This window comes from Anarhichas minor, unplaced genomic scaffold (assembly GCF_050575085.1).
Source record: "Anarhichas minor isolate MPS153535 unplaced genomic scaffold, ASM5057508v1 ptg000002l, whole genome shotgun sequence".
NCBI classification, from domain to species: domain Eukaryota; kingdom Metazoa; phylum Chordata; class Actinopteri; order Perciformes; family Anarhichadidae; genus Anarhichas; species Anarhichas minor.
In genome coordinates, this window is record NW_027466448.1 from 2621306 (window position 1) to 2647151 (window position 25846).

At 42.1% G+C, this 25846-nt stretch overlaps 1 protein-coding gene across 1 annotated transcript in view; it reads right to left on the bottom strand.

Moving 5' to 3' along the window:
• Window positions 1-25846, bottom strand: part of LOC142955845 (netrin receptor UNC5D-like) — a 142509-nt gene that overhangs the window by 33154 nt on the left and 83509 nt on the right. The window contains exons 2-4 of the mRNA XM_076097120.1: window positions 21028-21234; window positions 5518-5661; window positions 5213-5316 (exon numbers count right to left, since the gene is read on the bottom strand). Coding sequence (XP_075953235.1) covers window positions 5213-5316; window positions 5518-5661; window positions 21028-21234 — 455 coding nt within the window. The remainder of the gene's footprint in view (window positions 1-5212; window positions 5317-5517; window positions 5662-21027; window positions 21235-25846) is intronic.

Here is a 25846-nt window from a genome sequence, read left to right on the forward strand (position 1 = left end):
GACTTTCATGAAATCACATTAAACAAATGAGCCCTCCGAATCTGACAGCAGCATATTCTCGAGGCGGGGGTGGCTAAACCCTTGTTGTGTCCTTGGTTTATCTCCACACCGTCTCTGGAAATGTTATGTTCATCACTGAATAATTACATTTTAAGTACTTCAAATGACTTTGGATGAGAGGCTTGATGATTAATTACACTTGGTATAGAATACTTGGGCGGTTAATCTGCGGCTAATGATTGTAAAACAGTTTTTTTTCTAAAGTTATTGGAGATCTTTTTTTTTTTTAGTGTCCACCACTAAACTTTTACACTTACAAAAGGCAGCCTCCCTTTCCTCGTTTAGAGCCAGACTAAACATCTATTTGCTTACATGTTATCCTGAGCAGGCTGTATAATAAAGGTTTGACAGTTTTGAATAAAAGAATCACCTTCCTGGTTGTGCCAAATAACCCCTAAATGACTTACTTCATACACTTGAGGACTGAAAGCAGACCGTGTCGTTCCAGAGTCACGCCTCAGTTAATATGTACAACACCTAAATGTACTATAAATGAGTTTTAATGAGTTTTGGACGTTTCAAACTTGTCCCAAACGGGTTGGTTGTGTTTTCAGCTCCTGCACTTAATCAGTCATTAGTCATTTAAAAAAATAAATATTAATGTTCCATAGTGATGTGTATTGTCGCTTTGTGAGGCTATAAAATCCTGAGTAATAAATAAAAAAATTGCAATTTTCTGTGACAGTTATGTTCCCTGATGGTGGCCTAATTGTTTTCTTAGAGCAACATTAATTATGCAGTCATTATTATGGCCGTGATCTTTATCCTCAGGGGATTTAGACTTCAGCACAGACTTTTTTTTATTGTTTTCAAGTCGAACTGAACTTTGAAAGTTTTGTATAAGGACATAAAGTATACAGGACAACACTGTGGTTATTATGCACATTCTACAACAGAGAATACAACTGTCTTTTTAACTTATTTGTGGAAACTGTGTTCAGGCCTGCGGGTGGGTGTTTATAGTATTTGCTACACTCTGTGAGATTTTAATGCTTTGTTCTATCAAATGAAATATGTTTCTAAACACTTCTCATTCATTTTGATGCTTTTACGCGTCTTAAAAAAGGCGGTTGTTAACAAGTGGCTAAATGAGACTACAAAACATCATCAAACCGAACACCAGTCGGGCTTTCGCTTAGTGGTGCTAATCGTGGTGTGGTGTGTTTGTAGCTTCTTATTCGTTTTGTATTTAAGCTTCATATGAATATATATCCAGCTCCCTTCTAGTAATCATTTTTCTTTTTCCTCAAAGAAACTGAAATTAAAATTCCCTTTTGCCAAGATGAAGAAGTCGATATATATATATATATATATATATATGTATGTATATATATATATATATGTATCCAGAACATACATTTTGACAAAATAAGTCAAAACAAACACTGAGCTTTTATGTATATATAAAGTATATATCGACTCCTTCATCTTGGCAAAAGGGAATTTTAATTTCAGTTTGGCTGATTATGAGATAATCCTGCCCTAAACAGAGCCACTAATGTAATGGCTTCAACATCACAGTGCACATAATCTGTTTTGTAAACTGCTCCCCGTCTATAAAAAGTGGAGCCAAGTGAAGAGATTTGGCCTTCTCGACTCTTGTCACCAATAAACTGCAGCAGACTTAAGCTGTTTGACGATGATACATTCTCTGTGGTCTGACGAACAGCGTGCACAGATTATTGCCTCTGTCGCTGCTGGGACAGATAATATGGCATTCTCTGATTTTCATTAACATCCTACACAGCAGCCTAGCAAACCCCCGCGTGGCTTAGTTACAGCGAGATGTGGATAAAGCCCCCCCCCCCCCCCCCCCCCTCTCACTCTTAGTGTTGCTTCTGAGAACATGGAGAGAGCGGCGACATAAGGGGATTTCAAGCCGTAAAGTCGTCTGTACGGCGTTTATGTCTTAAAACAGCGTGCAGAGTCGGAACTCGTTTCATCTGCATCAGGTCAACTCAGCAATTATTGCAACCGTTGTATTAATCTCCATCAGGGTGCGTTTGCAGCAAAATGAAACAGTCAAATAAATGTCAAGACCAAAATAAATATGGCTATTCAAAATATGCCTTTCAACAGAACACACTGCACCATGACCTCAATTCCTTAAACTCAAACTGTGGCTGAGCAACAGCTTCTCTCTCTCTCTGAGCCAAATTTCACAGTGCTGGTTGCAATAAAGGCTTCAACCTCTCAGCAGTGTCTAAAGTCACCAAAAAAGAAAAGAAGAGAACAGCCACATCCCCAACTTTTGATGTGAGTGGTGCAAGTCACACTAGAGGGAGCTGGATTTAGTCCCTGCATTATTTACTATTACCATTCTCTTTGTTAGCCGGTCACATTAATGAATGCATGAGGAGTTGCCTATTTGATGACCACAATGCAATGGGGAGAATCGAGGTACATCGATGCTCCATTTGTGAGAGCTGAATCATTCATCGCACACCACACACACACACACACACACACACACACACACACACACACACACACACAGTTGTGTGCTGTGGAGGGAGTCCATGGTCATCTTTAAGGAGTCTTAAAGCCGTCATCTACATTTCTTTGTGTGAACATTTTAATAATATGGAAATACAGAAACTACAGTGCAGCCAGCTGGAGAAAATGTGTGCTATACATTTCAGGTACATGTTCACACACTAGTACTGACTTTCATCTTGAATATACGATGAACAGTTTTCACTTCACGAAAGTTTATTTTGACATTTTAGTCGTCTAGAATTGTCTTGTTTAGCGTTTAGCTTCTGGTTTGACAAAAAAAAGATGTCTGCCACTAAAAACGGACAAAGGTCAAAACTGTAGTCCGCAAATCACTGACGTCACGTTGACGACGCGCACTTTTTATATCCATGGTTTATATCTATGGTTTATACATTAGTCTGATATGACACTGTGATTTGGGATGTTTTCAGTGTATTTGTTTAAACAGAAATAACAATACAACCAGTGAAAAGCAAAGATATAACTCTCAGTCAAAGGGTATTTTTACTTTAGATGTTTGCGTGTCATGAAACCTTGTGACGCAGCATCACATTCTACCTCGCTACGGATTCTGCAGCAAAAAACTCTTTCAATTTAGGTAAGAAACTAAACGTGTGTTACTTTTACTGCAAATGTGTTTGTTCCATGCGTGAAGTTAAGATTAATGGCAGGAAAACAGGATTATGCAGAATGTCTCCCACAATCAGTTGGGATTAAGTGAGCTAGCTGGCTAACTCTGATAGGGTGTTTATGTATGCGTTTGACTTATTTCACTGTACAGTAATCTAGTAACTCCAAGGCCTTAGTGCTCTTCATAAAAGAGTCAAAACAAAACAGTCCTCATAAACCACATAACCACGAAACAATAAGCAAATACTGTATATAAAAAGATATACTAATTTATCAGTGCAAGCTCATGCAGAGCGACACATGGTGCTGGAAACACATAACGCCTCCATAGTGCGGCTTAATATTGTAACACAGTCTTGCAATAAATCAAACCTCAGTGAACTGTTAGAACACAGTCTTTGTGACAGAAAGTTGTTGATTAGTGTTGAAGTCCATCGTGTTTTATTGAGACTGTTGTTAGTGGTTACATTTTCTTCTAACAGTCTGTCCTTGTGTCGGGGAAAGGGTGTGAATAAAGAATAAGAAACACCTGTTGAATTAGTAATAATCTTTAGTCTGTCCTATCGATTAAAGAAATATGTTTAGTATTGTTGCCCTGCCGAAATGTCTCCGATGTCAAATATAGAAAAGTCTGCTGAATGTAATTCTGTTTGACTTGTAAAACAATTTAACAATCTATGTTTCTCAAGATCATAATTAAAGATGTAAAACACGAGTCCCTTTTAAACCCCTTTTGTCCGAATCAGTTGAAAGGGACATTAAACAGACTTTCCCCTGTCAGCTCCCCTTCACAATGTCCGTGTACTGTCTAATTGAGCCCATGTGTGAACAGAGCCCTTCATTGTCCAGAGAACTAATGGCCTATTGATGATGTTTTTATCGCCACTGTCGCAAAACCAACCGACGTCTGAGGGTGAAGAAGACGGCTCATTCACACGGAGACGCCAACGAAAACGTCCAACTGGAGAGACGGCGTGATTCGGGAATTTCTGTCGGTAAGCGCCGACGCTGGAAGTTAAAGGAACTGCAAGAGGCCAAATTACGAATGGGCCACGTGACCGCGGTGAAATCCGCGTCATTTCCTGCCTCCCGCACGCTCTACCCAGTAAACAGGCCCCACCCATCGCCTAAACTATATTATACTATATAAGTATGTCCAGTAGGTGAGAACGCGTGTTGTGTGCTATACGTGTGTGTGAAAGGGCAACTTACGGTTTTATTGCTGTTAACAAACATCACCGATGTAAACAAAGCTTTAACTATTAGCATGATAATAAATAGTAATGTATTAGTCAGTGTATGTAAAGACCCGTCAATCCCTTTGGGAATAATAGCAGGGGTTCCAGTCGCTATATGCTTTGAAATGTGCTGGTAGGGCTGTCACTTTGTTTGCCAATGGATCACGGACTGTGCCTTTAAGTAAATGCAAAGCTGCAGATGCTTGGGCACACACAGGCTTTGATATTGACATATATGCCTGCTGAGCCTTCACATGAAGGCGCGCGACATCAGAGCGCGGCACAACACTCACCACTCAACAGGACCGTCCGCAAGAGCCTCATTTTATATTCATAGTAAAAATTAAAATGCCTTTGACGGGCTCTCTCTTTCAGACACACACACACACACAAACACACAGAGGAGGGAGAGAGGGGAACGAGAGTGGGAGTGAAATGAATACATGACATCTAAATAAGTCATAGCCGTACAGCCTTTTACCAGAGAACACAGCAAACAGAGAACATGGCGATGCACATGGATGGACAGATATTACTCCCTGTATATGAATAATCTCGCCCCTTGAACAGAGCGAGTGTGAGGAAATAAACAAATGGGATCTCCAGCTCATCAACTGCAAGCTCTGGCTTCCACTAAACTGCAGAGATGTGCAGATGCCGGAGAGCAACACAACATTGTACCATGAATACAGAGTTACACTGCGAGGAAAACCAGACGGATGACTGCTCCTCTCCAGGCAACACAGGAGAAAATGTTACTTGTTTGAAGTGCAAGAAGCCCTCACCTCAGCCACAGGCACTCCCTCTGGGGGACGACAGTGCAACACTATCATGCCATTCAAAGGCATCTCGGTGCCTTGGGGGTCCTGCTCAAAGTTCTTCCTCAGGTCTGGGGAAGAGAATAAACAACCAGTGTTAAAGAACACCTGCAACAACACGGAGGAAGTGTGTTTTCACGTGTGACCTTGTTCCGCTCGCATGCAACTTTAAGAGATGATGGCGACTACAGAATCACGCCACCGGTTTTGAAGAATAACCTTTTCATGGATGATATAAGGTCGTTCTGGTATCAAAGTGACGTGATGCTTACACGCGATGCGGACAGTTGCCTTGCGGCTCTTGGAGGTTCCCAGGTGACTCCAGGCCACGCACAGGCACCAGTAGTCCTCCGGGCCGTGGAAGTCCTCCACCTGCTGACGCGACACGTTGATCATCACCTCGCGGATCTTCAGCCCTGCAGAGAAGAAGAAGAAGACCGCGTGGATTAGCATCGTATCACAGGGCTGATCAATGAATGAGATGAAGGTTTGCAGGGGGACAGAGTGATGATTAAAATCTGAATATGATAAGATTATCAGCAGGAAACAGATCTACCATTTGCCAGGAGGAGGAGAAAATGCTACTCAAGAAAAAAAAAAGAAAAGTAATTTCAAGGATCGTACTTGGACAACAGTTTTAGCCGTACGGTATACTTGTATCTGGTATGTATCACTAGGGAATATTCAGATCTACGTCATTAGCGGTCTTTCGATAAATGCTTGTTAAAACTTCAGTCTTGCCGAACAGATGGCCGGCGATGCAAAACGCTGGTTGGAGGGGAGATTGTTAGTGAGCCCTAATATCCTCTTTCAGTCTCTGTAAAACATAATCCATTTACACACAAGTGACACTAAATGCTATCCAGTGGAGGCATTAAGTGAGAGGAGGAACACATCAGCCTGTTATTGTTTTAAGGGAGAGCGTGAGCACTCTGTCTTTATTTCCTCTGAAAAACATTCAAAGAGCTATAATCTAATAGAGAAAAGCAAAACAATGCAATTAAATACTTCATCTGAACACCGACACTTTCTATGACGATGGAATCATCTATTTCTGCAGCAGAGCTGTGACTTGATGTCACACCGGCCCTTCGTTATTATCTGCATATTGTCTGGGATCCAGCTCCTAATGAGCGCGTGTGAGACGAGCATTTCTCGGAGACAGCTGATGGGAATTTAAAAGCCTGGTATTTCAATTATGCCAGACTCTGAACAAAAGATGACAGGCTCGGACCATTAATGCATCATCGGGTGGCTCTATTGAGCATCTAGGTAATTGCTGCTTTCAACCAACATATGATATCCTAAAACCTCAGTCAGCCAACCCTAATTGATGTATTAATATATGCATAAATGAACACATACATCATGAAATGAATACAGTTGTGAACAGCTCATTTAAGTGTCTAGTCTCCAAAGAGTGCACAGAGGGGGAATGGGAAGTCACAATAACAAATACCCAACCTCTCAAAGAAATATTAGTAACATTTGCGTTCTATGTTTAAGTATCTACGACAAAAACAGTTTAAAAAAAATACATTGACGAGCAAATAAGGAAAGAAAACCTCGGTGTGTAAAGGCTCTGAAACTCACAAAAATGTGTCCGATTCATATTACATATGGATCAAAGAAAATATATAACTTATGATATTTCATGGCTAAAATGCTTCTTGAGCAAATTCAACAAATACAAACAGAGGAGCAAGTGGTGTAACTGTTTGCAGTGCAGCCCAACAAACTCACGTTGTCTCGTCTTGTTGGTGTATTTTTGATTAACGGTCGTATTCAGCACCGACCTCACCTGCGACTGCAACCGTGTGTTTTTTGCCGGTTGAATACTTTTAATGTGCTCGCAGCAGCAGATCACGTGTGTTTTGCATTAGAAGTGTCTCAGAGCTCTGGTACCGTCGTTGGAAAGTGGACAGTATAGCGACGTCAGTGAGATAACATGCTGCGTCTTATTCATGTGTACGTTGGCAGTTTGAATCCTGTGCGGGGATGGCGGACTCCGCCTCTAACAATGAAATATATAGAGAGGTTGTTACAGACATTGAATGGCTATTGACAACCACAAATAGTATCAAAAGGATTATAATAAATAATATGAATTTAAATAATAATTCCTTCTTATTAATAGATTTAAATCTTCTACTTTTTAAACCTTATTTTCCAAAGGCAGGAGATCAATAAAGGTTGTACTTTACACTGATTTCTAGTACAGCTAACAAGTCATGCCTCACAACACATCTCACAGCAGCTGTTCAAAAATCACTGTAAAGCTCAGCCTCTTGTGGCTTATTGCTTAATTACGCGGCTCTACACTTAGAGGAGTTGTCTCTCCACAGGCTTTCGCCGTCATGCCGAACATTGCAAACAGCTCAGACAGGGGCTGGGATTAAATGGAAACTAATAATACAAAATGAAAGGTTATCAAAGGGAGCCTAATGAAGTACTGTAAAACAGAAATGTTCTCTGAAGACACTGTAATCCTCTGCAGTGACTGACTGATATTACACACACACACTCCATCTACTCCTCCTTTCCACCGCTACAAATTAGAGCCTTAATCAACATGCCTGATTAAGTGAGAGTGGGGAAAATAAAAACACAAGATTTCACTCGAGAGGCGGTGCAATTGGAGTGATTGTTGTGAATAGGAACCGCTTCAGCAGTTGGCAAAAGCATGCAAAGCAGCGTGACTCTGCATGATGCAGATTTCCACAAAATATAAACAGCGAGATTCATCCACAGTTTTAACCAGATTAGTTGTACAGTGCAGGATGAGGCTCGACGGATGTTACACAGCTGTTGTTTTTAACATATGATCAGATATGTTGAAGCCTGGCACCGTGTGCAACTTAAAGCCAAAGCACCGTTTCAAAAGAGCGGCTTTTAGGACTTTTTCTTCAATAGCTTTTCAGAGACACTTCAAACATCACTCCCCTGGGTATCCTTCTGTTATCCAACAAACAAAGAAAGAGAGAGAAATCATGAAATATGACGATGCATTTAGGACTTGCACGGCTATCTCCTAATATATTTCAGATAACATTTCCACCCGCAACATTTCCCGGACTTTTATTCGAGACTCGGGTTGAAATACAGATAATGTTTTATTGTTTAATTAAATAAGATACATGATGAATTGTTATGTTGTTTTGTATATTCTGTTAACAGCTGTTCATATATACGTATGAGGAGTATAAATAGTGTGACAGAAACCGACACAGATAGCAGCTTGGCTTTACACCTACTGTGCAGTGATGGTGCTTCACTGATGGTTTAATTTCCTCTTCTGCAGCTCAATGACGGCATTTTAGCCGACTTAATGGTGACATTATTCAATGGAAGCGCAGCGGTTGAGTTTGACTTCAGAAAGACTCATTAGCTTAATTAATATTAACAGAACATGCATTTCTATCTCAGATCAGTGGGTAAATAAATGGAAAACTGGTCTGGTCTGTGTGTAGAGTCTAAAATATGTAAATTTAGAATTGAAAATTCTTAAGAAATAGGTAACCTCGCATCCAAATTTCAAAAAGTGCTTTTTGACAAGCAATTTCCCTGCTGGATTGTGACAAAAGCTCAGTGAGGAGACTAGGGAATGGGTTTCGTTATGTGGTCTCTTGATTCTCACAATCAGACCTCCTCATCTTTATTAATGATCAAGAAAACAGAAGAAACTAATGCATAAACAACAGTCTGCTGCTCCGGATGCAGCGTTTTATGCTGAAAGCAAAAAAACAACTGACTCATAGAGGCTGGAGTCAGATTTGACTCCAAAAGCTCTTTTTGTCTGGCACACAGTGCACACAGAACATCACTCAAGAAAAATGAAATAAGAAAACAAAAAGCGATAACGTCTGTGTCATATTACACTGCAGCAGTGACATAAAATAGAAAGCAAAAACCTACAAATAACAAACATTCCGACACAAATGCATGGAATACCACCAATACATACAAAGCCACGCTGACGGGCGGGGGGTTGTTGGTGTGAGTGAGGGCCATGGTGCTCCTGCTGAAGGCGAGATTAACAAAGAGAGAAATCAGAAAGACACTCGGACTCCCGGGTCCCCTCACATTAGGCAGGCATCAAAGAGCTCAGTCGCTTTCCCAGAGCAGCCTGGAATGACACTCCGTTTGAGATATTATCCAATAACTGCTCGGTCATGTCGATGACACGCGGCCACTTCTCCGCGAATACAAACAACCGTTCAGCTCCCTTCCACGAGCATGTCCCTATAGCCACCTGTTTTCTTTGTTGCCTCTCTTTCCTTCATGCTCTTGCCAGTGGCTCCTGACAGAGCACCACAAAGCCCTGACAATGGCCCTCAAGGTGGAGCAGCTTTCACATGCCCCTTTAATCATGTCCTTTAATATGTCTCTAACGTAGCCTCTATAAAGGCGTCAGGAAGAGATATACCAGTGCCGACGCTCACTTATCCCTCTCTCTTTCTCTTGTCTGTCTTTTGGTCTGTCTGGCACGGGTCCCTGTGGTGTGATTTCTCCCCGCTTTGGCCCATTGTTCTGCCTTGGCGGAGTCTGTGAAAAGGGCCCGATGGGAGCCAGGCGGTGCCAGCTACAAGTGGCTCCGGATCCAAGCAGCTCGGGAGAACCCGATTGGTCCGGCTGGGCTCGACCGAGGGCCGGATGTCTCCGTGGTTCTCCGTTCGAGTGGGGATTTTACAGAACTCTGTTTGTTTGTCTTAGGGATCCTCGCGAGGCAGCTGTGTACATAGCGGGTGACACGACGTGGGCTGTGGGCTGAGGGTGGACGGGTATAGCTTCGGGAGCGCGTCCGTCTGATGCGAACGCAGCTTTGGGGAAATGCTTGTGTGATGTGACATGGCGGCGTGCGGGGGCTGTGAGGGCTGGCTGAGGGCCAGACACAGACGAACCCTGCTAGACAAGCGGAACATGCTCCCAGCAACATCTTCAGTCTGGTCCCAGCCGTGTGTGTGTGTGTGTGTGTGTGTGTGTCATACTTAATCCCGGAACCAAAGGGACGCATTACTCCGTGCATAAAAAAATCATGATAATTCAGCCATTAAAATGCTGCGAGTCCTTATTTGTGTCATTCCCAGAGTCGCCTTGTTTATGTTTATTCAAAAAAAATCTGCATGTCTGCTTATTAGGAGCCAGTTTTACATAAACAAGTAGTTTTCACTCTGTGGGCCCACTTCATTTGTTCCACTTCCATTTCCTTGACTAATACGTGGTGACACAGAGACTCCGAGGGGTCTCACTTTCCCTAACCAGTCGCCACCTTTCTCCCTTTGTCCTGAGTTGATGCCTGGCTGATGGTATCTCTCAGCCGGCCGGGATCATAATACACAAACAGTGGAGTCAGTCCTTCACAGAGCATCAACAGGAAGAGATATCTATACTTCCTCCATTCAAACGCTTTCCCTCAATCACTATCTCTTCATCACTGAATCTGCAGGAGCTGCTGTCCCCTCCTTCTCGAGACAGCCAACGCGGTATCCATTTTCAGGCTCTCTTTCACTCTCCCATCGCCCTCTCCACTTTCCAACGTCCTCTCTCTTTCCCTTATCCTCTCCTTCTCTTATCTCTCCATCAGGGTATCATGCTTTCAGCCGAAGTCTATAGGCACAGATATCCCCTCTGTTCCACCTTCCTCTCTGCTCTTCTTTCACCCCGTCCTTCAATAATCTCCTGACTTCTATCACTCATCTCCATCTCTTCCCCCTCTTTTCAACAGAGGCAGAAGTAAAGTTGTCTTCTGTGATAGGTCAACGTGTGCAGTTTGCTGTGTTTTGTTTACAGCGACTGCCCTTCTTTTATTTTGTCTTTGTACTTTCAGCCTATTCCCCCACTGATAACAGAAACGGACTGATTTACTGTCAATAAAGACCGGATACAGCTTCCTAAAATCGTTCGAAGGACTTTATAGATGCAAGCTGTTTTCCTGAAGGGAGGTTGGGTAGCGATGATTACATGGAATATCCAGCTGAGCCTTGTCTGCCTGCAGTTTATCAAAAGGCTTAACCATTGCAGAGGGATAAGGAAATAAACACTGCAGCAATAACTGTGCTGATCATTGTGCCTTCATCTTGACAAAATCCCAACTTTGGGTTTAAAGATTATCTTCGTACTGAATATGAAGAAGGCACACAAGGAAATACATGGTTTCAGATCAGCGACATAACAATGTAGTTAAATATTTAGGATGTTACATTTTCTGTGTGATAATTGAGCACCTTTCATTCTCTCTTTCTCTCCCACAGTGCATTTCTCTTTGTCTCAGGGTGCAGTTTCAGGCATTGTCTCGCATTAGCCCGGACAACTCTTCACAGCCACAGGAAGTGCCTCACAATATCGGAGTATGGACTTGAATATGCTCTCTACAGACAGATCTCTCCATTTGTGTTTATGTGGGGTTGGCCATTACTGTCACTTCAGATCAGTCTCCTGTTTCATGGTTCACGTTAGGCCAGTTACCTTTAGTGCTGCAGCGGAAGCACACAAACATTAACGACAGATTTTGACGCTCGTAAAGCCAGAAACTATGTTTGCTCAACATCATAACATCCACTCTGGATGGGTGAAACACTCCCTCGCGTGTGCACAATACAGATTTACTCTTTTTCTCAAACAGTTATGCGTACCCATAGGGAAACCTGTAAACACCGCGAGGAACGCTCAGCATTTCTTCTAAAAATCTGAATCGGAAAATATCTTCATGTATTCAGACTGATAAGATTCTGGAAATTCAATTCCACTTACTGACTGAAATTCCCACTCTGACTCAGCAGATGTGGACTGCAGCAATGAGCCTCCCACTGGCCGACTGTTACATTCTGCTTCCCTCTGTCCTCTCTGTAGGTCTGTTTTCAGTAAAATACAACAATGACAGGCAGCTGATCTGTCAAACAGCAACCTACACTCTGAAGATAGACAATGTTAGAAAAATAAACATTGGTGCTTTGTAGTCTTCATCACAGATCTCATTCTCCCCAGTTTTGTTCAAGCAGTGAACTCTCACTGGGCCTAATTATCCACCAGAACGGCTGGTGATAGAAAACACAAAGTTTTTCATACAATACAAAGTACTAAAAGGGCCAAAATCACCCAAATCAATACTTTTTCCTATTAAAACCTGCTAAGGCACTATCATGTAAGGGAGAGACAAGTGTCATGATGGTTGAGGTTTACGCATGATTAATTATTCATATTTTATTGTCACTGAATGATTCGCCAGACATCGAGCATTTCTTTTTACTGTTCTGTTAATAATTAAAGCACATGAAAACCACTTGTCCACTGAAAACCGTGTATTTCCAAATGAGGTCATTTGTTTTTGATAAACTGAAAACAATTTTGTTTTACTGCATTATCTGAAAAATTGCATTGTCAAAAAAACTTAAGGATGTTCTTCTTAGCTAGTGACAAGTTGTGTTAACTTTTCAGTGCTTGTCAACATACATTTGGGTATCTGGAGTATCTACCAACCCACAAACTGTGAAATAAAACAACCCAGTCAGTTTTTTTTGTGGGCTGTCGAGATCTGAAAACATGTGAAACACAACAAACCATTCAGATTTGACTCACCTTCCTATGTCACATGCATGCTCATTAGAATATACAACATACCAGATATATATATATATATATTGATCTGCTCACCCATAACGGAGACAGCATCTCATGGTGTATCACGAAACAGTTTCTAGTTTGTTGAGATAGTCAGGCTGTAAAAGCCCGCCCACTCATCCACTCAGATTGAATTTCATCAAGAAGACAATACAGAAGGCCAAAGAACATGTTTTTTCTCCAAAAGAATAAGAAACAACACTTGCTGATCCACAGACAAGTGCTGCAATACTTGGACGTGGCCATGACAGTTGTCCATTTCAGCATTATGTCTTGACTAAGTGCAGTTATAGAGGAAACCGAGCCAAAGGTGGTTACGGTAAATTATACCGCTCGGCTGTTTTGTCACATATTAGCATTAGCAGAGCAGCCATTCACTGTGTTGTGTCTATATTAGGGAAAAATATTTGGGAAAGCATCTACCAACCGCCTGATTTTCATAGCAAGTGCAAAGACTTCCAGAAGCAGCACTTTGACACGTTGGTGTTTTCCTGTTTGGTATTTTCATACCCCGAGTGTTCGGCACGAAGGTGCGAGAGGAGGAGAGGCACACACCGACAGTAGTTTCATTCAAGTGAGGCAGCACAGAGCAAGGTGTTGGTATTTTGGTGAAAGCTGGATCATTTATGTGGTAAGAATAGACATCCTAACGTCGGGTTTGTTTTTCTTTTGGGTGGTGCAGCCTCACACGGCTGAAAGTTTGGTGATTCTGACAACAAGCACATGCTAAACCCTTCGGAGGAAATGCGCAACGATTCCAAGAACAATGCTAATAATGTAACCGTTGTAATTAAACAATCCCAAGCAAGTAGATGTGATTTCAGAAAAAGGAACAGGTGCTTTCTACTGAAAATATGAAAGCCGTCTCCTTCAGTTGCTGTAATTAAATCCCTGCTAAGCATCGGAAGGCGGCAGGACAGATATGTGTGATAAATATGCATCCTACAATTTGAGAAGTTGCCCACTCGGTCGAGGCACTGCACACATTGATCCACTGGGTTTACATTATGTCCCGAGCAAACAACACCAGGCTCCTGCAGACTTCCACCAAGACTCCCGTACACATCAAACTGGTCGGTTTGGTTTGTGATAGTTAATGCACTGGACACAAACATTGATGCAATTATCACTCATTCCCTCTCATGGAAAAACGCTGCATTTCCATCTGGCGATATTCCCACGCACCGTGGCCTCCTTTTTTGTCAGGCCAAAAATGGCATCTCATTTGAAGTCCTGAAATGCATTTATAGCTGTGTTATGATGTGACAGAAAAAAACCGAGCTTAAAACTTGTATATTATTTATTTCTGTAGTTAGTATACAAATTGAATTGAAGCTTAGAACAAAGTGTGTGTAGGTTAAGCACAGCGGGTCACTAGAAAATTGGAAAATGTCTCTGGAAACACATGACGTGTCTCTGACTCACTTTCAATGTCTCCATAATTCCTCATTAAATGCTGCACCATCATCGTCTGTTGTTGTGCCTTATTATATTCACGTCTACAAACTCTGCATCATTCAGACATTCTTTTTCTACTCCTCTCCTTTAAGTGGGCTGTTTTCAAAATGCCACAGCTGTTCAAAAGGTACGAGACCAGTAATGAGAATGGCTGAGAGAAGTTTAATGGTATCACCACAGCCTTCCGTCTGCTTTAGCTCCTACCTAACTGTTTCAGAGTTTTTCATTAACGCACCAAGCGCCTGTAACTCCACAATATCTTTCAAGTGTCTTTTAGTAATAATGGCCACATAATCTGTTTATTTAAAGGGAAAGTGTGTCGTGTTGGGAAATACACTGATTTGGTTATTACCACTTTGGTCTCTGTACGCTAAATGTGAAGCTAATGCCAGCTTAGCTTAGCACAAAGACTGGAAACAGGGAAACAGCTAGCCTGGCTCTGTCCAAACGTAACAGAAAGCAGAGCTTTTCAGCTCACAGTCACCGCTAAACACCGTTAGCACTTTGATCTTCTTGCACTGTTAACCCTGTTAGCACAGTTAGCTGCGTGGCGCCGTCTCAGCCATCTCCATGTTGAGAGGCAATAGAAATCTTCCTAACCTCATATTTGGCACATTTTTAAGTAGGTATTGTGTTTAAGATGTTCACCATCTTAGCTTAGTATGTTAGCACGCTAACATCTATCAATTAGCTCCACAGTGGAGAATGATGGGGATTTTTTTTGATGAACCAAAGACAAATTAAAATGTGGATCTGATGATGGGGCTCTCTCCCTCCATGTGTGTTGTAATCAACACCTCTATTAACACCAATTTATAGACCACTAACTTCCTGGAGTCTCTGCCAGTTGCCAGAAAAGTTCTGGCCAAAATATGTTGTGTCTTTGTGCTTAGCTGTGTTAGCTGTTAGCTTCACATTTAGTCCGCAGAGATGCGAGCGGTAGGCCAATGATTGTCTCATCTAAGTCTTGGCCAAAAATCGAATAAGCGTATTTACCAAACTTTTCCTTCAACACCTGGCAAACACTTTCTGGATCGCCAGTACTCATAACTGATTCATGCATCCAACGAGACGAAGACTATGATATTCAGTAAATTATCAATAATAGAGTCAGTCGTCACGATGTAATCTGTACAACAAAGGAAGCGTCTTTCAAACCACATTACTCAAAGAAAAACCTAATAAACAACATAAGACAATGCATCTAATGAGCTCAAACTGATGGTGGCAACAAAGAGAGAGAAGCGGTTTTGATGTCCAACATTCAGTGTCTTCTTTTATCTCACAAAACATTCCTTTATTGATGGATGCAATATATTTCAGGTTGACAGCAAGCCCAGTTAATGGCTTGAATAGCACAACAATGTTATTATTCATAATAAGTGCATAATGATAATAAATGAGCATTCATTACAGCCTACACAATTTCCTGCAGTGATACATGACATTGGCGTCTGGTTTAAATCTTCAGAAGACAAGAAATGATGTTATTGTGATTATTCCATGAACTCCTGGCCTATGGAGAATGTATACATTGCAGACATGGCAGTGGAGTTGTCATAAACAGATGAGCTCTTTTGTCTCCGGGCAGAAAGCAGGTTTTTTTCACTGCTAACCTTCACGGTGAGCATCTCAGTTCCAGCAGGAAATACATGAACTACAAGTCGAAAAAAGACAGTTCTTTCAAAACCTGACAGTGCTGTATTGGTTGCTGTCTCAGAGAAGTGGTGAGAGTTAAGTTACATGCTCTGTGGCATCCTGCACTAAATAAAAGCTGTCTGTCCAGAACAGCCAGCTGTCAAGTGCACAAGGTTGTATTTGCTGTGATTATTAAAAACATCTTTAAAGTCTAACACATAATAAGGCTTAAACTTAATATGGGTCAGACACAGTGTGCATTTACTGACTGTGCACTCATTTCTTTTAGTTCTATTTAAGGTCTTTCATGCGATACATCTCTACATTTCAAGGACTTTCAGGAAACTAAGTAGCCCGTATTTGACATTTTGGGAAAGAACTCGCATTTTCTTCTGCTCTAATTCTTAAGAAGTCACAAGACAGTTACGGCTCACACATTGTCATGGAAACTTTAGCAGTTAGGATTAGCTCGCAGAGAAGATGAGTTGCAGGTATGAAATATTTAGGCATTACATAGTGTTGAAAATATCTTTTTACTCTGCTACACATCTTGCGGATCGAGAAACACAACACGATTCATCCAGTCAGAACAGACCGTGTATTGTGCCATTTTTTTTTGTGTTTTTCTCCTGCTTAGGGCAACAGCAGTCGAAGCTATTCACAGAAGCTGTAATGGATATTTTCTTCTTTCCGTTTCCACATTTATTTTCCTTGTCTGTCGCTCTGTCTCCTGGAAGGCGATCAGAGCTGAGACTGAATCTGAGAAAAACAACACAACATGAAGCTAAAATACAGTACATCTCCCATAGCCGAGTTAGCTGCCTCTGGACAGACACGGCCTGTGTCCTCTGCCTCAAAGCCCCCTGGTCAAACAACGTTAGGGCACGTGTTGTTGAGTCTGTCTGCATTTAATTCACAGCTTACTGCTCCCTGCTCGCTGCCGAACCCAGGGGTCATTCTAGTCCGACTGTAATAGCTTGTAGGCTACCGAGATACAGTTGTATCTCCTACAGATGAAGCAGGATGGACAGCCAGAGGTGCTGAGGCGGGGTGTTCATTTTCTCAACATGTAGCATGTTTGCCCACCTTCGCCTGTGTATACAGCCCAATACGGTTCAGAAACACTCACTGAATCCTCTGTATCTCACACCTGGGAATACGAAAGCATGTCCACACAGCAAAGCCACACATCATCCTACAGAGCAGGGCATCCTCCTAGGGGTTACAACCAGAGCACACAAGAGTATATTGTAACACTATAGATGCATTTAAGCTTAGATATGTTTACGTTCAAGTGCTAAGAGGAAAAAAAAAGCAAGGACATTTAAAAGAAATGACCAAAGGCAATGGAGAGTGAGTGAATGAATGCATGGAGGTGAATAAAGTAAAATAAAAGGAAAGACAAGTTGTCATTGCTCTCCATAAGAATGACTGTTATGTACAATCAATAAGCAAACCAGACTAACAGTCTACAGTCATACTAGCGGCTCTGTGAGGCTGTGCTCAGGCACAGCAGTGCTTTGAGCTACATGCTAACATCAACATGCAAACTAGGGCTGCACCAAGTTGTTGTTTTATTTATTCATTAATCACATTTTCAATTCGTTGATTTTTGTAATGAGTAATTTATTGATTATTCTTAAGAATATTTTTTTTTAATTCCTAATTAATATAACAATTAAAAATACAGATTTACTCTAATAAATAAAAACAATTCTAATTCATATTTCTATATTTTATTAAATCATCTGCTCTCAAACCAGAGACCCTATTTGTCGGAGGGCTGATCACAAAAGTACTGTGACACACAGTATCATTGTATCAGTGTATGTCAGAGCAACCTTTTCCCTGAACTGGAGAACAGTATTTTTACTTAAATACTTGACTTAAAATCTATAATGGGGCCTCCGGCCACGGCTGTCGCCGGCATACAAATGTGCAAGTCAGGGGATAACCAAGTCACAAGGATTGTTCCTCTTGGGGGAAATTAATGAAACCATGACTTTTTGTATGAAATCCCAATTATTCTTGAGATATTTCAGTCTGGACCAAAGTGTTGGAGCGATTGACATGGCCAAGACACATGCTGTCGGAAAAAGGAAATGAATCTAGACAAGCAGATGGCTTAAATACCGACTGTATGCCAATGTGTGAATACTGAGGAGATATGTGTTATTCCTCTTCGTGCCGGTGTCTGAGAAAAAGTAGGTAATTCTGAAAAGTGAGAACATTGAGCTGCTAAACCCAAGTGGTAGCCATCTTTTTTTCCCAACCTGTAGCATAATTAATGGGACTTTAGTATTCTGTTTGCCAGATATGCTAAAAGAAGATGAAAGAATGCAATTAGAAATGACATGAATTATTGGTTTTACTGATTCCTAAAAGTCTAATACAATTCCACTAAAAAGTGGACAGTTTTACATCATTCTTGTTCCGCAAAGCCATAAAAGCACGGCCGGTATTACTACCGGCTGTTCCATTTTCCATTTTCGTTTTAAAGACCATCGCAAATTACCTGAAAAAAACGAATCAACATGTAATGGAGAAACAAGGGACTTTGGTCCTAAAAATGATGCCAGGTTTGAAAGGACATCTCCGCTGTGCACAAATGATGCGCTCAGCAATGATAACATTACCATTTGAGGCTAGTTACGGCTTTCAGAGGGAGGCTGTTGGAGTGTGGGCTGTAAAAGATGGCCAGGTCTAGTGTTGGAAACAATCTAATGATATTGGCATTAATTAAGGGACATTTTGTTCTCCACTTTCTTTTTCATTCCAATAAAGTAGCTGTAACAGTTTCTAGATATTCTCATGTCATGCCAGAGAGCATCTACTTCATGTACTTTTGTAGTTTATCTTCGTGTATACTGAGGCACTAAACTTCTCCATCCAATTTCAATTTGCCCCATCCTGTGTCTGATTACACTGCTGAGCACCGAGATGATCAGCGACAAGACCAAATATCTGCTTAATGAACACTGAACCCTGGTGAGAAGTCTTGCCGACTGACTCTGCACTGTGACGGTAGAAAACAAAAGCCCCGACTGAAGCATCTGCCTATAAAGTATAGACTTAGTGCTCCACACTGCATTCACGACATTGCTCCACCAGGTTTAATTAAGTTTGTGTTTAATCAAGATGTGTGCAGACTGAATTATTCAAACGGCCTTAAACTGTACCTGCACAGCAAAAAAGCATGATGTCAGTATAAACCAAAATGCCACATGGAGAATTTTGCTGACCTGGGATCAGTAAAACAAAAACATAAACTTATAGGTTAAGGTATTGCAATGAGTTGTGGTCATGCCAAATGCATCCGCCAAAAACGCTAAATCCTACCAGGTATATTTGTCTAATTACTAGTCAAAATATGTCATATGAGACAATCACATAAAACATTTACATATAATACAATAAATGGCTGAAATAAGCAAAAAAACATTAAATTACTGAAACTCATTTGATCCATTTTTATAATAAAAGAGTAAAAACTGTATTGCATGAGGATCAAGTCATGAGTTCATGCAGGCAGTTTCTACTAGTCACTCCACAAATATCACAACTATATATATTTTTTTTTGTGCCTTCATTAAATTGTAACTTTGCCAGAGTTTCCTGTCTTTCAGCGACATTGTCACCTCAGCTTTGAACACTGGTGCTATCGCAACAGTAGACGTGTTGATTGACAGCAAGCAGCCCTGAGAATAGCATTCACACAACCTACTGAGAACTTTAACAGGATAACAAATTCAGTAAATGTTGAGTTACGCTCATGCATGGAAACAACTCAGTAGTCTGGCCAATGCTGCCTTTTTGGAACAGACATTTTCTTACAAAATACATCCAACAAGGTTGTTTTTTTGTCAATTTTGAAATCTATTTCTTTGCTGCTTTTACAATTTTCAGCAAAGGTCAAGGTTACAATGATCATGAATGAAACACCCTTATTCCACCTGCACTCTGTTTTGTTGCCTCATCCAGCAGCTGGTGGATGGGGCCTTGACAGATCTTTCTCCTTTATGAGATACCAGCACAGGTGGACTTTTAAGATGCTCTCCTTTTTCGACTTTTATTCTCTTTCTCAGTCCTTTCCCATCTCTAGTTCTCCTTCCCCATGTCTCTCCCAGAGGGAACAGATATGAATGGTGATAAGGAGCCAGATGGGAGCCGCGCTATGAATCCAGACTAGAGGCAGTTAAAATTTAGAGGTCCATTGTTACCTCTGGAGGGAGATATTGATTGGTGCTGTGTGTTAAGTGAAGCATCAACACTGTGGCACTAATAGCAGCCGAGGCAGGCTCATAAATATTTAGCCTTCATCCTGACCTTTTTCAGCAAGTTATAATCTACTTAAATGATGGTCATCTCATGTTCAGTGCAGAACTAGGCCTAATTATACTAGTGTAGTTAATATTTTTGTTTTGTTCCTCTCACCTGGATACTTTATAGGACCATAATAAAACGAGTATATTTCAAAAGTTTAAAAATCAGACGAGCACCTTCACTATCCCGATGTTTAGAACCAAACTTTTCACAATGTGTACTTGAGAATAAGTCAATTTAAGAAGAAAAGAAAGCATAATTCAGTGTTTGTATTTTTTTTGTATACCCAGGGGCTTTAGAGAAAAATAGGACATTTGTCTTTTGTGGTTTGAATTCGAAGTTAAAACAACAACAACTGAATTTCAGCGAGTTGCATCAGTAAAAGACACCCTTCAGAGTTCAGAGTCAAATCCTGAAATTGAACAAGTAGGTGTCGTTCATGGTCGAGAAGTTGTCAATTCAGTTTGGATCAAATGCGGCACACAGTCTGCACTAAAACAGTGAGGAAAATACATTTGCAGGGTTGGACACGGCCGCAGGCATTGTCATAAAGCCCCATTTGCAAAGTTCATCCCTAAGACTTTCGTCCTTGCTATCAGAAATGTGAATGCCATCCTCGTAACTTAAAGTGACAGGGAGAAGGCTTGCAGGAAGGAAATAGAGTTTAAGTAGCGTCAAGAGTTCTGTCTGTCCACAACATGTTTGTCTGTAAACACAGGCGTTTGTTAAATCAGTGTTTGCTGTACCTGTCCCCAGGTCGGTGTGCTCCTGAGACATGTGCTGGCTCTGGTGGACCCATTCGCCGTTGCACTTGAAGAAGATCTGAAGAGCGGGCCGAGCTTGACACCGGAGCTTGATGGGGTTGCTCTTGACGATGTAAGCATCAACGGGCTCCTCCAGGAAGTGGGGAAGTGTCCCGGACTGGCCATGCTGCGGGGCTTCACCTCGGGGACCTGAACAGTAAAATGAGAAATTCAAATGAGACTCCAACGGAATGACGTCTGGACAAAATGGAATCGAAAAGTGTAAATCATTAATAGAACCCTCTCAGATTTTTCCCTGCCAACTAACCCTGCAGTGGAATGTTGTTTTCGACACACACACACAAACAGCTCAAAGCTAGCTCACTCTCCGACTTCCCCTAGCTTCCACCATCCCTCACCCTCTCGCTTCTCCCCTGCAACCAGACCTCAACGAGCAGCCATTACTCCTCACAGCGACGTCTGCCTCGGAAACAAATTGTTTTGGAGCACAACGTGAGAAATATCACAACAGAACATCAGCCCGTCCGCACAGTCCATTCTCCGCCGCAGCATTACAATACAATCATTTATAGAAAGCACACCGAGTGTTTAATATTTTAAGAACATAGACAATGCTACAGTTTGCAGAAAGCTAGGCTACACTAAGACATTTATGATGAAAACAAAAATGACCATTCTTATTTATCTTTTAAGGGAAGATACTGCAAATGAATGGGGTAAAAAAAAAATATATAAAACATACTCCCCAGTTGATTACTTACATTAGGATTATTATTATTTGTTGTACACGTTTTCTGAAATGTTGTTTAAACATGCAAATGAGGCCTCATCTTACTAAATATGTCCATTTCATACCAGAAATCTGAACATGGGATGAAGCCAAAACGATATTAATATTTGCCATCTTTTGGGGAATAAATTGCTCTTTATGACTATGAATGACATAAAAACAAACCCCTCAGTAAATACTTTCAGCATATAGATAGGAAGGAAACTGGAAAGTTTGGTGTATGTAAGAGCTACTGAAGAGCTATTATCATATAGTATAGAGACACTGCAGGTGAAGAGAGTAACACTCGTAGATATTACCGTGAAACCTCCCCAGTTGATTCTCACATTAAGACAATTGTTTTTTGCAATACACTTTATGTAAAGTATGTAAATGAGGTGTTATCTAATGCTTACTTTTGGTGAATTTAGGAGAAATCTACAGACACAAATAGACAAAGTAGTAAAATAAACACCGAAATGTATTTTATAAAAGTTTTCTTTCCACTATTCTGAAAGAAGATCATCATTATGTTTTTGAGGAGTGGGGTGATTGAGCTCCTCTGGGATTTGAGAGGCATTTGTTAAGTGGTATGTCAACTGCACTGTTGGCTCAATATATGTTGTGTTTTTCTCCTGATTGGTAACAAATACCAACAGTAGAATTACAGTTTGGTAGGATCGGGAGAAATCCTGATTTTAGTTTTCGGGGGGAAGACTCTCTGGAGTACAACTGGCTGAGCTGTACGACAAGACCAGAAACAAGTAGCACTTTTTTTTATAGCAATGCAACCCGAATATAGCGATGTGAGTGGAAGTACTTTTTGACAACCACTGTGTAATGGAGAGCTGTGGCCCTGCACGATTACAACATGTAAAAGCAGACATCCTTTTACTAGAAACACAACAATGACTGGAATACACATCTAATTGAAAGTGAACAAGATAGAGACGTCCTTATGTTGATCGGACAGATCCACAGTCATCTCGTAGAGACTTCTTTGATCTCTCAGATGTGTTCACTAAAGGCCGTTAATTCAGTTGGAGAATTCACAGACACACTGGCAACACATTTACTGCCTTCTTCCGCTTTCCGGTGCGTTTGAGTCAGCGCACGTTCTTTGCTACTTCTAAGTGTAATTACACTCAGACTAATCCCCTAGTTTGCCGGAACCTCTTTCATGCAACTGTGAAGGGTTTAGTGAGGCAAACCGTCCCGGGTCCGCCGCTCCCGATCCCAACTGCACACTGTGACGTTTCTCCACAGCGATGGGTGTACGTCCTGAAAACCCCATCAGGATTAGAGAACCCACTCTCTCTTTCTCTCTGCGGCTAATCTAATCCTCCTACCTTTCCTGCCGGATGTCTCCTGATCGAGAGGAATAGATAAAAGACTGTGTGTGATTCCCTGGCTGTGAAAATCACGGCGCCAGCTCAGTGTTCCTCTCTCTCTCTCTCCTCCCTCCCTCCCCCCCAGTGCGACACATTCACGTTCTCTCCCTCGTTCCTGGAACTGAGGCTGAACAAAGAGACATGCTTTTAATTTCAAAATGACTAGCCCCGGGCAAGCTTTTCTTGTACAACGGTGCTCCAATTTGTTTTTGCGCGCCGAGCATTGACACGGTGTGTTTGTGTTTGGATGGATGCAGAACACAGACGTGAGTGCGCATCCAGGCGGTGATAGATGGGAACATGAATACACAAACACACTGCTGTCAAACAAAGCCACAGACCTCCAAGTAATGACTCATTTGTTAATAGATCAGGTATTATACTAATGCGTGCCAACATGACAGTTTAAAGCCACGGCGGATAATGCCTCAAACATCCACAGGAGCAAGGTTTAGCGCAGCTTTTGCCGGTTTTATTTCAGAGTTGGTTCGTTCACTTTGAATTTTTTATGCAGCAGGTGGGATAGTATTGCAGCAGACTGATTAGGCGAGACACAAGGAACGACAGTCTGGTGTGACTTAACCTCAGGCTGGCGGTGAGACACGCAAGCACTTAGCCGTCTCTGGGACCAGGGTAACATTGTCTTTGCTCTTGAAACGCCTGAATGTAGATCCTGAGGTGCAACACCAATCGGTGACTGTTGGACGCCCCTTCCGGCTCTGCCACCCTGCAGCGAGTACACATATGGAAGTGAGATAACTGTTATCATGTGAGATGTGGCTGAAACCAAGCGGCCTGCAGAGCGCGGTGCCCGTTGATGGTGCTGTGGGGGAGTTCTGTTTGTCCGTTCCAATGTCCTCTGCTCATTTACATCTGGGGCTGTTATCGCTTCGTCTGCACGCTCCCGGGGAAAAAAAGGCCGAAGGACCAATTTCTCTCCTCGATGAGCTCCGCCGCTGTCATTCAGCAGACCGATCTTCCCCTGCGCTTCACAGTTTTCACAGTGATCTACAACCAATGCCTCAGCCCGGCAATAACACACAAGGGGCTTGGATACATCTAGCCCAGTTTGAGAGGGAAACAAGACATCACTGTCAAAGGCTTGAGTGATGGCTCTATCAGTCTCTCTCTCTCTCTCTCTCTCTCTCTCGAACACAAACAAACTTCCGTCCTGGAAATGCACACGCAGTCTGCTAATACCGCGTTAGCTGCGATGCAACCTGTGAGGGGAACTCACTTTTTTTTTCCATTTCCTCAAGTACAGCAAACGCTCCATTTCCTCGCATGCAAAATTGAGAGTAACGGGTAAGTGTGGTCTCTTCTGTCAGTTCAATGTATTCATAGCTTTTAGTGGAAACCTAAAAGAAATGAGGGGGAAAGAGCCCCTCGCCGACTGAACTAATTTAGTAAAGCCTTTGGGTAATAGCACAGGCTGTTTCACACGGAGAAAGATGATTGCTGCTCCAGCACACTCCGGCGTGATTTGGAGAGACTGAAGGCGAGCAGCCAGGTTGATGTTTGCCAAACTCTGCTCCACTTTCAGCACACTGCAACCTCACATCCTGGCAGACGAACTCCTGTCCCGTTTCCATCTCAAACACCAGCTGATCTGATCCTATCCAACCCTAGGAAACACTGGGTCCCAACGGGGCACGCGTCCAAAGGGGTGAGTACACCAGAGTGTGTATAATGAACCCCATGACATCAACTTTGCCTTCCTTTCCGATCTTGGAGCTCAGACTCAAGATCATGGCCAGCTGACTGAGATCAGCCAGCTACGCAACAAGCCACCATCGTAAAAACAAGGAAAGGCTGCTGGATCTTACAAGCCACCAAGCTGTAAAGAGCGCCACATACTTCCACTGCGTTAAAACAGTGTGCAACAAACAAGAACTTGTCATTCATCTGCTGGTTCCACCTCCAGAGCATTTTAACAGCAGCTCACCCAGCAACACGCAACCACCAATGAAACTCTACCAGAATCGACAAATTGCAAACAATTCCTGCGATGCAGAACTGATTGCGCTGGAGTAGGGTGGGGGAGGGGGGGGGGGGTCCTCTTTGTTTAAAAGGCTGTTGCCTTCTGAACCCGAACCCCCTGCCTCCGCATGCACTTCACAGGAAGTCATTGTAAATACCTCTTTAACAAACAAAAGCCCTTGTATGCACGCGGCGCTGAACAAAAGCTCAATCCGATCGTCCTTTTGACAATTTGTACAAAACAATTAGTCCCGGGTTAATATGGGTCGCTGTCGTTCACGCGAGGCCTCGTTCGCAACTGCAGCTCCGTGTCACTCCCCTAACAGGGTCGTCATGTTTCAACAACAAATGGCTTGTTGTACTGGTGTTACAGCTGAGATTTAACACCAATTTAGTTTCCTGTATTTGGTCTGATTTTGAAACGTTTCTTAGCAAATAGTCTGACTGTTGCCATCTGCTTGTATCCACACTAACACTAACCGACAGCAGGTAGAGATGACACCATCGTTTCCTTCCTTACACTGATAGCAATACCTGAACTTTACGGATGCACAAGAGGTTTCAACCACAAGTGTGCAGCACTAGTTTGCGCATGTGCAGTACGGATCGGGCAGGATGTACGGATGAGGTTGCGAGGGACGCTCGTTTAGCATAAATTAGC